The sequence below is a fragment of the Barbus barbus genome (genome assembly GCF_936440315.1).
Source record: "Barbus barbus genome assembly, chromosome: 23".
In the NCBI taxonomy this organism is placed as follows: Eukaryota; Metazoa; Chordata; class Actinopteri; order Cypriniformes; family Cyprinidae; genus Barbus; species Barbus barbus.
In genome coordinates, this window is record NC_136751.1 from 6,162,366 (window position 1) to 6,176,789 (window position 14,424).

The 14,424-nt window shown below is 34.8% G+C and overlaps 1 protein-coding gene across 4 annotated transcripts in view; it reads left to right on the forward strand.

The window, feature by feature from the left end:
- Positions 1 to 2,748: 2,748 nt before the first annotated feature.
- The window catches only part of LOC306842958 (rho GTPase-activating protein 42-like), a 111,663-nt gene continuing 99,987 nt past the window's right edge, over positions 2,749 to 14,424 (forward strand). For all 4 annotated transcript variants that reach the window (XM_079374186.1, XM_079374187.1, XM_079374188.1 and 1 more), the window contains exon 1: positions 2,749 to 3,105. In XM_079374186.1, coding sequence (XP_079230312.1) covers positions 2,952 to 3,105 — 154 coding nt within the window. In that variant the 5' untranslated portion in view covers positions 2,749 to 2,951. The remainder of the gene's footprint in view (positions 3,106 to 14,424) is intronic.

Sequence of the window (14,424 nt, forward strand, 5' to 3'; positions counted from 1 at the left end):
GTACTAATATGTGCATTTTAGAGATCCATATGAATTTTAAGGTACCAATATGCACACCATTTATGGTTAAAATGGTACAAAGACGTACCTTTTGTCCTAGGTTTCTTCCCAGGTATTACCGTTTGTGTCTTTTTTTCTGAGAGTTTATTATTAAATATTAAAGCAACAAAAACTAATAAAAGTAAAACTCTAAAAAAAAAACATTTCTAAAAATCAGTCTAAAAATAAAATATGTTGTAGCATTAGTTGGAGCTTATTCAATATATTTATTATATATTGCTTCCCAACAAAGTTTTAATATTGTGATTCAAGGCATAGGACTCTATTGAAAATGTTTTTTAAATTAAGAAAATAAATGTGGAAAAAAACAGAAATACAGCAAAAATGATACTGAAAAAGTGGGTGGTCTTTGTTGCTCTTGTCTTCTTAAATCACCAAATCTAACGGAAAATAAATGACCATTGGTTGCTTTATCATTACAAATGGCTGTCAGTGTGAATGTCTCTTTATAGGCTGTCTTATGTTGCACAATTGTTTTACACTAGTAGCATTTCATTCTACTGCTGCTGTCTTTCAGTTTTGGTGTAATGGAAAGTTTAGAATTGCATATGTAAATTAGTTGGCCAAAGTGTTTTAAATTCTTCCTTCTTTCCGTCGACTGAATGCTCATTTGGAATTTGACATCATTAGCATCCTAGCGTGCCCTGTATTTGTGGCCGATTCTACCAGCTCCAATTAGGCTGAAGTCTAATTACTTTCATTTAGTAAGGTATTAATTCAGAATTCACCCTCCCCCCATTCTCATTAGTTCCGGCACAATCTATCAGACGGTATAATTACAGTTGCCTGTTTGGAGTATAGAAAAGGGGAGGAAAAGAATGAAACGTGCCCCTATGACATGATGATATTCATCGACTGACATATAAACATGATTTCTGTTGCTTTATAGTTCACTTCGGTTGTTTTGTTTCCTTGGTTGACATTTATGTAGTTTTGGTAGTTTTACATCTGGGTTATAGGTGGTGTGACTGAACGGTATAACCCTTTAAGGAGTTGTTTGAGCATTTGGTTTATTGTTGCCATATACATCTGGCTTGTTTCACCAGACCTTGAGAACCGCCGCAGGTCATCAGACATCCAGGAGCTTTCCTGATGTCACACACAGATAGATGTGCACTGCTGTATGACCCTTTAGGCCGTACAAGATATTGTCAAAGCGATCTTCCTGATATGTTGTTCTCTCTTTCTCTCCCTATCTCTGAGGACAAAGTGAGTCATTGTTCTGTTGTGCACTTTGTTGAGTAAATCTGCACTGCTTGTGTGTTGTTACTCGAGCTGGATTATTTTTATTACCTGTAAGGCATCTATGAACACCATCATCCATGGCTGTAGATCCGAGCAGGACATGTCCACACGTCCACACCAACAATCAACAGTGCAAGATGCCCCTGGCCACCCCTTATTGTCCCTCTTGACCATAGATCTTGTCAAAAATCTTGTCTCAGTACATTTAATGAAAGGCTATAATCTTATTAGATCTGTCAATCCATCTGAACATGAACATCTAATGTCTTTTTTTTTTTAAGTTTTGGAAAAACTTTTTATTTTTTGTCTATTTTGTGGACACATTAATGTTTTTAGATTTGTGGAAATATTGTGTGTATTTTAATGGAACTGGTATTATTAGAATTATTATAATTTAATATAATCCTATATTATTATTATTCATGTGGTTATTCAATAATTGCACTAGATGTACATTTTAGCTTCAGTATTTACTGAAAGCTATATAGAGTGAAACTGAGTGATATATATATATATATATATATATATACATATTTATATTAGTGCTGCCAAACGTTTAATTCCATCCAAAATAAAAGTTTTTGTTTACATAATATATGTGTGTGTACAGTGTTTATTTATTATGTATATATAAATACACACACATACAGTATATATTTTGAAAATATTTACATGTATATACATTTATATATTTATATAACTATATTTAATATATAAACATAATTTTTTTCTTAAATATATACATGCATGTGTTTGTATTTATATATACATAATAAATATACACAGTACACACCTTTTATTATGTAAACAAAAACCAAGCGTGTGTGTGTGTGTGTGTGTGTGTGAGAGAGAGAGAGAGAGAGAGAGAGAGAGATATCCTGGACCACAAAACCAGCCATAAGTGTCATTTTTTTCGAAATTGACATTTATACATAATCTGAAAGCTGAATAAATAAGGTTTGTTAGGACAGGACAATATTTGGCCGAGATACAACTATTTGAAAATTTGGAATCTGAGGGTTCCAAAAAAATCGAAATATTGAGAAAATCGCCTGTAAATTTGTCCAAATTAAGTCCTCATGCATACTACTAATAAAAAATGACGTTTTGATATATTTACTGTAAGAAGTTTTCAAAATATGTTCATGGAACACAATCTTTACTTAACATCCTAATGATTTTTGACATAAAAGAAAAATCGATAATTCTGACCCATACCATGTATTTTTGGCTATTGCTACAAATATAGCCGTGCAATTTAAGACTGGTTTGTGGTCCAGGGTCACATATATGAAATTATATTCATGTATTGTTTGATAAGGGAGATTTTTAGTGAGCCACTGACCTAATTAATGAAAGTGTTTGAAGGTTGAAGAGTAAAGTCATTACACAGGCTACAGCAGGTTTACGGGTGTTATCTAATGTAACCAGCAGGAGTCTCATGATCTCAAGCTGGCTGCTGCAGAAGTTTGATGAAAGTTCAGAGCGCGGAAGTGAAGAGAAACTTTCGCATGAATCTCTGCAAGAGAGCGACACTTTCCGCGTTTGAGTGTGGATAAGGATGATAAGGATGACACGGATGCGCCAGTGTTTCTGAGGAAATACCGAGTTGAACTGTTTTGTGAGGCTGTATTTCAGGTCTGATCATGGGGTTGCCGACTCTAGAGTTCAGTGACTCTTTTGTGGACAGTCCAGACTTTAGAGAGAGACTCAAATGTCACGAGTTCGAGCTGGATCGAACTAACAGCTTCATCAAGGAGCTGATTAAAGATGGACACCAGCTGATCTGCGCGCTCAAAAGTGAGTACACAACACATCAATACAAAAACACCCGCATCTCTAATATCACCGATCATGTGGGCTGTAACTCAATACTGTGCTGTCTACTTAGAGGGCATGTGGTCACTATAGCGCGTGGGATGCTCAACAGTGGTGTCTATGTTGGCATCTAATAAGAACTATTCGAGTTTGTTTATTCTACCCTGTGATCACTAATAGTTATAATAAAACATTAAAAACTTGCAATGGAAATATTACTCTTATTTCCATAAACAGATGTCCCAGTTTTTAAATCGAAAAAAGAATCACTGATAAAAATTACTGTATCTAACAATTAAAACAGCATGAAATGTGGCTGGTTTTAATCACATCAAACTAAATAATTTTAGCCTCACCTCACTTTCTTTGCTGTATTAAAAAAAACTATTTCATTGAACAATGTGATATTTTAATTAATTTAAAACATAATATTTATCTTAACCCTGTTACTGAATGTTGTCCCTTCCATTTAAAATAAAGCATGACAGGAAGACATGTAAATAAATCAGTACACTTTATCAAATTATGCACACATTTATCAAGGTTTCTAAAGGTCAACTACATTCAACACAGTTAACAAACACAAAATTACCAATGAAACATTTTTCTTGAATTTATGAGACATTTACTTAATTTTAAGTTGAATTGCAGCCGTTATTTACAGTACAAACTTGTTACAGTTGATCTAAAATTCTACTAGTCAATGTTTATTGCTTTGAACTTCTGATATGGACACACAAGATTCTAGTCTTAGTTTGCAGCCGTGAAAGTGACACATTAACAAATGTTATTTCATTATAAATATGCTCATCTGGTCGGATAAGTTAATATACATCCAGTTATTTAATACGATAGCCTAGTTATAAAATTACAGACTTTTTTTTTTGCTGGTCAGGGTAGAGAGACAGAAAAGGAGAAGATACTTTGTGAAATGTCAACATTTCTATTTCAGTTCATGTTTGAATGTTTGTGAGATGGTATCTTCTCAGAGTTTATGTGAAGTTCTAAATGGCGAATAGTTTACTGATCAAGGTTACAGATACTTTGAGACTGTTGTGATTCTCAGTGTAGTCTGTCATTAGAGGCCTTAGGTTTATTAGCTGCTCAAACTGATCAGTGCTTTTCCTGAAAAAAAAATCATGGTGAAATGCAGGTAATTTTTAAAAATTCTTTTAGACCTGTGCAGGATGCCAACGGTGCTCAGATGGTGTATTTCCAACCTGATTTCATGGAAAAACATACGTGATTTCATACTATGTAAATTGACTTTTACAAGAAAGTAAGCAGGTCCACTAACCTCACCCTTAAATAAAATAATAACTGGGATGAAAGCAGATCAAACACATTCGTGCAAATCAGCCACTAATTTGCCAAAACATAAAATAGGAACTGCCATGAGATTGTGCAGGTATTTACAGTTCATTCTTGAAATATGCAGCTGTGCTTGCATCCATGCATGCTTTTTCAGCTACTATTTGTCTACCAAATGCATGAATGTAGATGTACTGTACTGTGTGTGGAATGCTGGAATTGTGATTTGAGATGATTGTGGGTAAATACAATATGAACCCCCTCAAGGTTGCCCCCCTGGATTATCTGATTCCCGTGCCAAGGCCGTGAAAAGGCTGTGGCTTCTTTTTGTGTATGTGTGTGTAATTGAGGCTTTCAATATTATGTGGAACCGCTGACCTTCAGACATCGAAACAAAAGATAACTTGTTTTCAGTGAATGCCACATTAGCTCTAAGATAACAGCAGACAATGGGAGAACTGTTTAATGTTGTTAAAGAAATAATTCACCCAACAATGAAAATTCTTTCATCGTTTAATCACCCATGTCTTTCAAAACTTGTATGACTTTGTTTCTTTTTTTCAGTACTGAAGGCTGTGCTGGTCTCTATTCCCATGCTTTTTTTTTTTTTTTTTATTATCTTACAGTGACTGTTTTAAAACTTAAAAAGGGACACACAAGTGCCATAGAAGTAATATAAGTAATATAAGTGCACCGTGTGACTTGTGGATTATATGCCAAGTCTTCTGGAGCCATACGATAACTCATTGTTGAGTCAGAGAGTCAAACTCAGTCAATCAGATCAGTCCGGTTTGTGAATGAATCATTCGGACCAGTTTAGCTCAACTGCTTCATTAATGGAACAGTTCACCCAAATAATGAAAACTTACTGAAAATGTACTCACTAGTGCTGTCAAACGATTGATTAATCGTGATTAATTGCATCCGGTTCGAAAAATTGACCCTTATGACAGTTTTTTTTTGCTCCAGGGTCACAAATATACACACATGCATGTATATATTTAATATGTTAAAAATATTTAGATATCAATTATTTGAATATAAATATATACATGGAAATAAATATAAATATAAAAATGTGTACTGTATGTGTGTGTATTTATATGTAATAAATATACACAGTATACGCACACATATTATGTAAACAAAAAAGACTTTTAATTTGGATTCGATTAATTGTGATTAATCGTTTGACAGCACTAGTACTCACCCTTACAAGATGAGTTTGTTTCTTCATCTGAACAGATTTGAAGAAATTTAGCATTCCATTACTTGCTCACCAATGAATCCTCTGCAGTGAATGGGTGCCGTCAGAATGAGAGTCCAAACAAGTAATTAAAAATAGTACAATAATCTACAAGTAATCCACATGAATCCAGTCCATCAGTTAATGTCTTGTGAAGTAAAAAGCTGCATGTTTATAAGAAACAAATCCATTATTAAGACATTTTACCTTTGAACATTTGCTTCTGGACAAAATATGAGTCCATAAACCATAATAACGCTTCCTCCAGTGAAAAGGTCCATCCCCTGTTGTCCTCTCACATCAAAATCCATTGACATACTGTATTTGTTTATAATGGTTTTGGACTGTTTTTGCTTGTGAATGGCACTTGATCTTTGCATATTTCTCTCATTCCAATGATACAAATGTTTCACTGGAGAAAGCAATCAGTCGTAATTCAACTGCATGGAAAAGAGCAAATAAGAAGATTTAAAAATCTACCCTTTTGTGTTCCATGCGAAAACGAAAGTCATGAGGGATTGGAATATCATGAAGGTGAGTAAATGATGACATGATTTTCATGTTCAGATAAACTATTCCATTTAAGTTACTTGTCTATTAACGTTAATTTCATTGACACTCAAAAAATTATCATGCCCTTTAGCTTACTTCACACAGAAGACTACTTGCAGTTTAATACACACACAACAAACTAACATCAGTTTCAAAAATTGTACAAAGACTAATTGTCCTAAAAGGTCTGTTTCAAATAGGTCTGTGATCCTCCTCTGTACAGTAAATTTGTTGCTTTAACCTTGTTTCTACCCAGCAGGAAACTTTTAAAACTAGCATTTCCTTTTATCATTCAGAGACGCTTTTAAAATACTTCTCTCCAGTCAAATGAACCCAAATGAATAATACTGTGTCTTTCACACTGATGTGTCACCGGGCGGCAGTGCAATTTTGTTCACTTCATTCAATGCTTCAGTGGGGTGCATGTTTTTGGAAAGGTCACGTAATCCTGTGGTTAACGGCGGCACATAGCGACTCGGTTAGAATCTGGGGTGGTAATTTTCTCTCGCTTTTTCTTAATGTAATACAATACACTATTTGTGCTTCTTTACCATATCTTCCCCTTCTTTGCAGTGGGACACAAACAATAATGTTTTTGTAAAGCAAGAAAAATACAATGTAATTGAAAATATGCAGTTGTTACCTTCTGACCCTTAAAATATACATTTAAAAGTACTTTATGGGTAGATGTTGAAATGTACACTATGGATGTTTGGATATACACTTAAAAAAGTTGAGCCAACTTAAAATTTTAAGGCAACAAGCTTCAGCAGATTTTTGAGTTCTCTCAAATTATTTTTGTAGGACATTCTCAACTTTTTGTCATATAAACTTAAAACAAGTTGAGAAAACTCAAAAATCTGCTGAAGCTGGTTGCCTTAATTTTAAGTTGGCTCAACTTTTTTTTACAGTGTAGTTACTTATTTTTTTATATATAAATATATTTTAGATATCTAATTCCATCCCCAAACCTTAGTATAACCATTTTGAACAGTATACAAAAAAAGCAGTCAGAATATATACATACTGTTTTTTTTATTATTATTAAAAATTAGGACTGTCAACGTTAACGCATGCAATTAATCTAAAAATTTTAACGCGTTAATATTTCTTTAACGCAAATTAATCGTTTCACAAGGTTTGACCCCAACTTCTTGCCGTCATTGCAGCGCGGAAGGTAATCTATCATTGCCTGCGTTCCAATGTGCATCCTAAATTCTAGGTGATATTAGTAATTTTCAATACTATTTAGGGCAGATAGGGTGTATAGTATGTACATTCGGACACAGGGATTGTGTGATTATGAGGCGCCAGGCTAGACAAAAGTGAAGCGAACGCAGAGAGAGAGAGAGAGTGCGCGAGAGATATGTATACTCGTATGTGATAAGGGTACAGCGAACCAGTGTTGCCAGGGTCGCGGTTTTCCTGCACAATTGGGCTATTTTGAAAATACAATTGCGGGAAAACTTACAGAGCCATTGGTTGCAGTTTTTTGGGCTACTTTTATAATGTACCTCGGCCGCCCAAACTGTATGTGTATGTGTACACATGTGATCGCAAAAGGAAGTTATTACAAACACTCGTTGGTGGTTTAAAGTGAGTTCTGAGTAAAAATGTACTATTAATCTCATAAATTGTCTTATGTAGCATGATGCTAATGTTAGCGCTAATGCACCTGCAGAACAGGTCCAATTCTTCTTCATAATGCATTTTGCCATAACTTTGTGTAAGGTCGCGAGAAAATGTTTTGTTGTATTTATTTAGAAATACTTTTGATAATAGTTGGGTAAATGTACGGTCGGATTGAAGCGATGTGGCTTGGTAAATGTTTTATTTCCAGTGGATGATAATGGCTGAAAAAAAGAAAAATAATAATAAGGATTATGTCTCATACCTGGCGGAAGTGTGAAAGGTTCTGTTTCCTTAAACTAGTTTGTCATGCATTCCTTTACTTCAACACTTTTACAGGTAAATCCTAGTATTTTAAATTTGTGATTGTCCATGACTATATATTTGTCCATAAATTGCATACTAGACACCGTTCCTAGTTATTTTTTTTTCTTTTGCATTGTTTTTAATACCTGGAAGAAACATGCATGCTTTCAGTATGTCACACTTGAGTCACAATTGTGATTGTTATTTTTTAGAGCTTAGTCTGTAGACTGTTAACTTTACTGTCCTTACCATTCATACTCAAATCTGCAGTTTACTTGATTAATGCATGTTGTTCATTTAAGTGTTAGTGTTTGATCAGTGCACATGTGAATCCAAACAATAATTGTTTATATTAGGAGCTAGCCATCATACATTGCAGCTGATATGTAACAAACCAGTCTAGCTCTGCTTCAGAGTTTCCCACCCAGCAATGGAAGTTTTAAACGAACCACGGCTCTTCTGCAAACATAATTAGTCCCATCTAGTTTTGCAGCAGAGAGTCTGTCAAGGTAATTAAGGGGAGCTCAAGCTAAAGAAACTACTTACCGCCCTAATGTGTTAGAGGTGCTGCCTGATCAAAAGGCCCTTTGCCTTATGAAGGTGATTAGTGATCTTCAGCTATGAGTAAGAAGGATGACAGGGTCGGATTTCTGTCCACATTAAAATAATGATGATCTATGTAACAGCTATACAATTTGCTCCTCATCTCTGAGTGAAATATTTAGGAAGAAGTATGGTATATTGGAGCCTAAATTCGTACAGGCTGGCGATTTTTGTTTCAGTTTGTGTTTTCTGACTGCTTCCTTGATCTTGTATGTGCAGTAATCGTGTGATCTGTTGACTAGCATAGGTTAAAATCCTAGTTTAAATGGTATTTATAGTTCCTGATGTTTAATAAAACAGTCTGTGTGACTTTGAGGAATATTGTATGAATAATACAGTTCAAAATGTGCATTGGTATGAAGGTTCAAGGTACTTTATTTAAATGAAAAACACTGAGGTGCCGAGGTTGCTGACCCCTGTGGTAAAGGAATGTGAATGTCTAGGTTAGTTGAGATCCATTTATAGTGTCTGTGATATTGTCGATTACCATAGAAAATAATGTTTACTTGTCTCAGAAAAATTGCTTTCGGTAATGGATGTGCAATGGAGATTACAGGTCACGGCACTCTGAAGGCTTTATACAACTCCAAAAATGTGTAAATCCTGCACACTACTCAAGCTTGCAGCATTACAACATATTTTTTAGCAATGTTTTGGTCAATCAGCCTTCCAAAGGTTTTCAAAACATGCTAAAATATCAGCAAATTGAAAACGACTCATTAACAGTAATTACAGCTTTTAATAATAACAAAGGTCACACCTATAATTATGCTAATTTGATGTAATACTTTTTAAACATTGTATATTTAACTAGCAATTGATACAATTATTGACTATATTTTAAGTTTTGTACAAGGTAAAGCAACAGTTTTTCAATAACAGAAGAATATGTAAAAGTATGGTGGCTGAAGTAAAAAGTGACTCTTTTAGGCCTAAAGGCACAATAATTGATAATAAACAGCTGGCTGACTTTTACATTTGTTGACATAATATGGTAAGATTCAGATGGTACAACCCGAATTTCAGAAATGTTGGGACGTTTTTTAAATTTGAATAAAATGAAAACTAAAAGACTTTCGAATCACATTAGCCAATATTTTATTCACAATAGAACACAGTTAACATAACAAATGTTTAAACAGAGAAATTTTACACTTTTATCCACTAAATGAGCTCATTTCAAATTTGATGCCTGCTACAGGTCTCAAAAAAGTTGGCATGGGGGCTACAAAGTTCTGAAAATGCAATCAATTTTGAAAAGATTCAGCTGGGAGAACATCTAGCAACTAATTAAGTTAATTGACATCAGGTCTGTAACATGATTGGCTATAAAAGGGATGTCTTAGCGAGGCAGAATCTCTCAGAAGTAAAGATAGGCAGAGGCTCTCCAATCTGTGAAAGAGTGCGTACAAAGATAGTGCAATAGTTTAAAAACAACGTTCCTCAATGTAAAATTTCAAAGGCTTTGCAAACCTCATCATCTACAATGCATAACATCATCAAAAGATTCAGAGAAACTGGAGAAATCTGTGTAAGGGACAAGGCCGAAGACCTTTGTTGGATGCCCGTGGTCTTCGGGCATTCAGACGACACTGCATCACTCATCGGCATGATTCTGTCATTGACATTACTAAATGGGCCCAGGAATACTTCCAAAACCACTGTCGGTAAACACAATCCGCCGTGCCATCTGCAGACTCCAACTAAAACTCCATATGTGACCATATGTGAACATGGTCCAGAAGCGCCATCGTGTCCTGTGGGCCAAGTCTCATTTAAAATGGACTGTTTGAAAGTGTAAAAGTGTTCTATGGTCAGACGAGTCCAAAATTGACATTCTTGTTGGAAATCACAGATGCTGTGTCCTCCGGGCTAAAGAGGAGGGAGAACTTCCAGTGTGTTATCAGTGTTCAGTTCAAAAGCCAGCATCTCTGATGGTATGGGGTTGTATTAATGCATAGAGTATGGGCAGCTTGCATGTTTTGGAAGGCACTATGAATGCTGAAAGGTATATAAATGTTTTAGTGCAACATATGCTCCCCTCCAGACAACCTCTGTTTCAGGGAAGGCCTTGTGTATTTCAGCAGGACAATGCAAAACCACATACTGCAGCTAATACAACAGCATGGCTTCGTAGTAGAAGAGTCCGGGTGCTGAATTGGGCTGCCTGCAGTCCAGATCTTTCACATACAGAGAACTTTTGGCACGTCATTAAATTAAAAATACGTCAAAGACGACCACGAACTCTTCAGCAGCTGGAAACATATATCAGGCAAGAATGTGACCAAATTCCACCAATGCCCAGACATCTTCAAACTGTTTTGAAAAGAAGAAGAGATTCTACACCATGGTAAACATGCCCCGTCCCAAATATTTTTAGACCTGTAGCAGGCATCAAATTTGAAATGAGCTCATTTTGTGCATAAAATTGTAAAATTTCTCAGTTTAAACATTTGTTATGTGACCTATGTTCTATTGTGAATAAAATATTGGCTCATGTGATTTGAAATTCTTTTAGTTTTCATTTTATTCAAAGTTAAATAACGTCCCAACATTCCGGAATTCGGGTTGTATAATAAAATAGCACATTTATTGTTACTACTGTAAAGCTTTGGCAAACTATTATAGGATGTTATTAGATGCTTTCAGAATCTTTACTTTTATATACATTATACACTATGGGAGAAGTGAAAAGCACATTTTTTGAAGGTATGCCTTTAGACCTGCTGTACCCTACCATCAAGTCTAAGCTGATTTTAAAAGCAGAAATATAAATGTATAAAAGTACTTATATTAAATAAAAAAAATGCTTATATTAAAGGTCAGAACTAAGCACTCATGAGCAAGGGCTGATTCCCGAAGAACGTGTTTTTCCATCCCAGTGCACTATTTTTCCATTGTTTTTTCTATGTAAACAAGAACCCCCAACACTGCACGTTTTTGATGTCTCTCATATCTGACACACACATTTGAGGTCTTGGGGTCTTAAATAATGAGCTGATGAGTGTGTTTGATTAGCGAGAATCTAAAATGTGCAGTGTTCTCCAGGACCAGGATTGGGAACTACTGATCCAACGCTCAAGTGAAAATAAGTAACAAAACCATTGCCTTTTGTCGCCGCTAGTTCTTTGAAATCGGCTTGGTGTGTCTTGGCTTTAATGGGGTGTTTATACGACAACCATTAGCAACTAAAAGCGGAAAACCTTTTATGTGTTTTGGCCATTCATTGACACAACAATGGCGTTTTAAGGGCCTGAAAACGCAAAACTTTGAAAACTGGTTTCAAAGGGCAAGTTTTTGAAAATATACCATTATTGTCTCCATGTAAACTATGAAAATGCAAATTTGTGAAAATGGTGATGTCATGCACAAACGTACAACATGTTCAGTCTATATGTGAATGTGCACAGGCAAATAGTATCGCCAACTACTGGCATGGCATGCATAATACAACTGTTTTAGTCAGTTTTGTCGATCTGTGTGAAAGTTATCGTCTGTACGTTAAAAGTTTTCAAAAACGCAAAGAACTTTTCAATTTTTAGTACAATCGTTGTCGTGAACTAAATATGACAAATTTAATTTTGAACTGTTAATTATTTTTGGCATTTATTACTGTAGTTTAAGAAACCTCATTTAGGAGCAACATTGCCGACATAAAAAAACATCAAATTCACATTGTGGCATTGACAAGTGACATTCGTGCTCCCCTCGCTCTCGCAAAGAACAAGCCACCATTGCACTAAATTTGAAAGCATTTCTCTTCCTCTATCCCTGTGTTAGTAAGGTCTCTGTTTGGATTTCACTAGTCTTCTGGGAGTGGTGTGTGTTTATGTGAGTAAGTGCAATGCTCCAGGGGCTTTGCCACAGGAAATACGCTGTAAACAATGTTGGGTAGGCTTGTCCTTTCCTCCCACACTGATAACTTTCCTCACTGACAGTACAGCAAGTGTGTGCCTGAGTCTGTGTTAGTTTGTATCAGTAGGACTCAGGATGCTGGGAGGCTAATTAATCTGAATAAAGATTGGATTGTGGGGAGTTATTTACACAGTGAAAGGTTCTAATTCTTCGAGGCTCTAAGAAACAAGTTACACAGTTTCCACTGTGTTAGAAAATGTTTCACTAGCCATTCCATCTATAACAATGTCAGCGTGAATACGGCTCTGACCTTTATAGATTCACTCCCAAGAGCTGTTGCCTGATATAACCTGGAGTCCTGGATGAGAGAAACAATCTTTATTGACTAAAACATCATTTAACATCTCAAGTGTTGCTAAAGGACGGTATTTTAACAGATTTTCTAAACCAGTGTTTCACTGTTTGTTTTTGTTATTCTCATTTCAGATACTGTAATATAGTACATCTTAGTTGCTGCATTGGTTTATTATTGTTATATGAGGTGCTGTTTACATGACAGTGTTTTAAACTAAAAATAGAAAACTTTATATTTGTTTTGGTCGTTAATTTACATGACAGCAGCATTTTGGGAGCTGCTGAAAACAATACCATTATCATGTATCGTAAACTACCAAAAAACAAATCTGTGAAAATGGTGGTGTCGTACGCATGCATATTACATATTCATTCTATAGGAATGCATATGCGAGTAGGCGCATAGTGTTTCTTTACAAGGTGACATCGCCATCTACTGGCCGGTCATGCGTAATACAGCATTTTTAGTCTTTTTCACTGATCTGTGTGAAAGGGATCATTTTGACAATGATGTTGTCTGTGTGCAAAACAGTTTTTTGTACAATTGTCATGATTTAAATTTATGCTAAAACTAAAACCATAAAAAAACGTTCATTACTTGAAATAAAATAAACATCAACTGAAGTAAAAAAAATATAAATAATTATTTTATTTCAGGTATAGTTTCCAAGGCAGCATTTCTCAGTTTTGTTCAATTTAATTTGAAGTACTAAAATAGCTAAAGCTAAAAACTAAAACTTAAACGTTTTTCACACTGATAACAATAAGAATTGTTGCTTGAGCAGAAAATCAACATATTAGAATGATTTTTAAATAATCATGTAGCACTGATGACTGGAGTAATGATGCTGAAAATGCAGCTTTGCATCACAGGAATAAACTGACTTTTAGAATATATTTTTATTACGGCTTTTGCAGTATTTTTTTATTAAATCAATGCAACTTAGTTGAGCATAAGACCTTTTTCAGAAACATAAAAAATTTAACTTTTAATTATTCTAAACTTGTAAATGCCATGTATATAGACATTTAAAAAAATGACAAAAACAAACAACAAGAGAAACTATAAAGCAAAAAAGATACAAAAATGTATAAGCACAAATAAAATGGATAACAAACTAAAAAATCTAGAAAAAAAAATAAAATAAAAACAATATCATACTAAAATAACTAACTTTTATAAATAAAGGATTTGCCCCTTTGGCTGGTGCATGTAGAAGTGCATGACCTGGATGCTGTCATTGTTGGTTAATGGCCATTCAGTTGTGAAAATGGCATGCAACTTATTGTGTATTAGAACAGCACACAGAAAAACATATCTATTCACACAGCAATCAGTGTTTAGCTACAGTATTTATATGTTGCAGAAATATGTTTGCAAAAAAAAAACATCTTTGGCCTACTTGATCAAAGCCTTGTTTTATCCTTTGAGGTTTTATATCAGG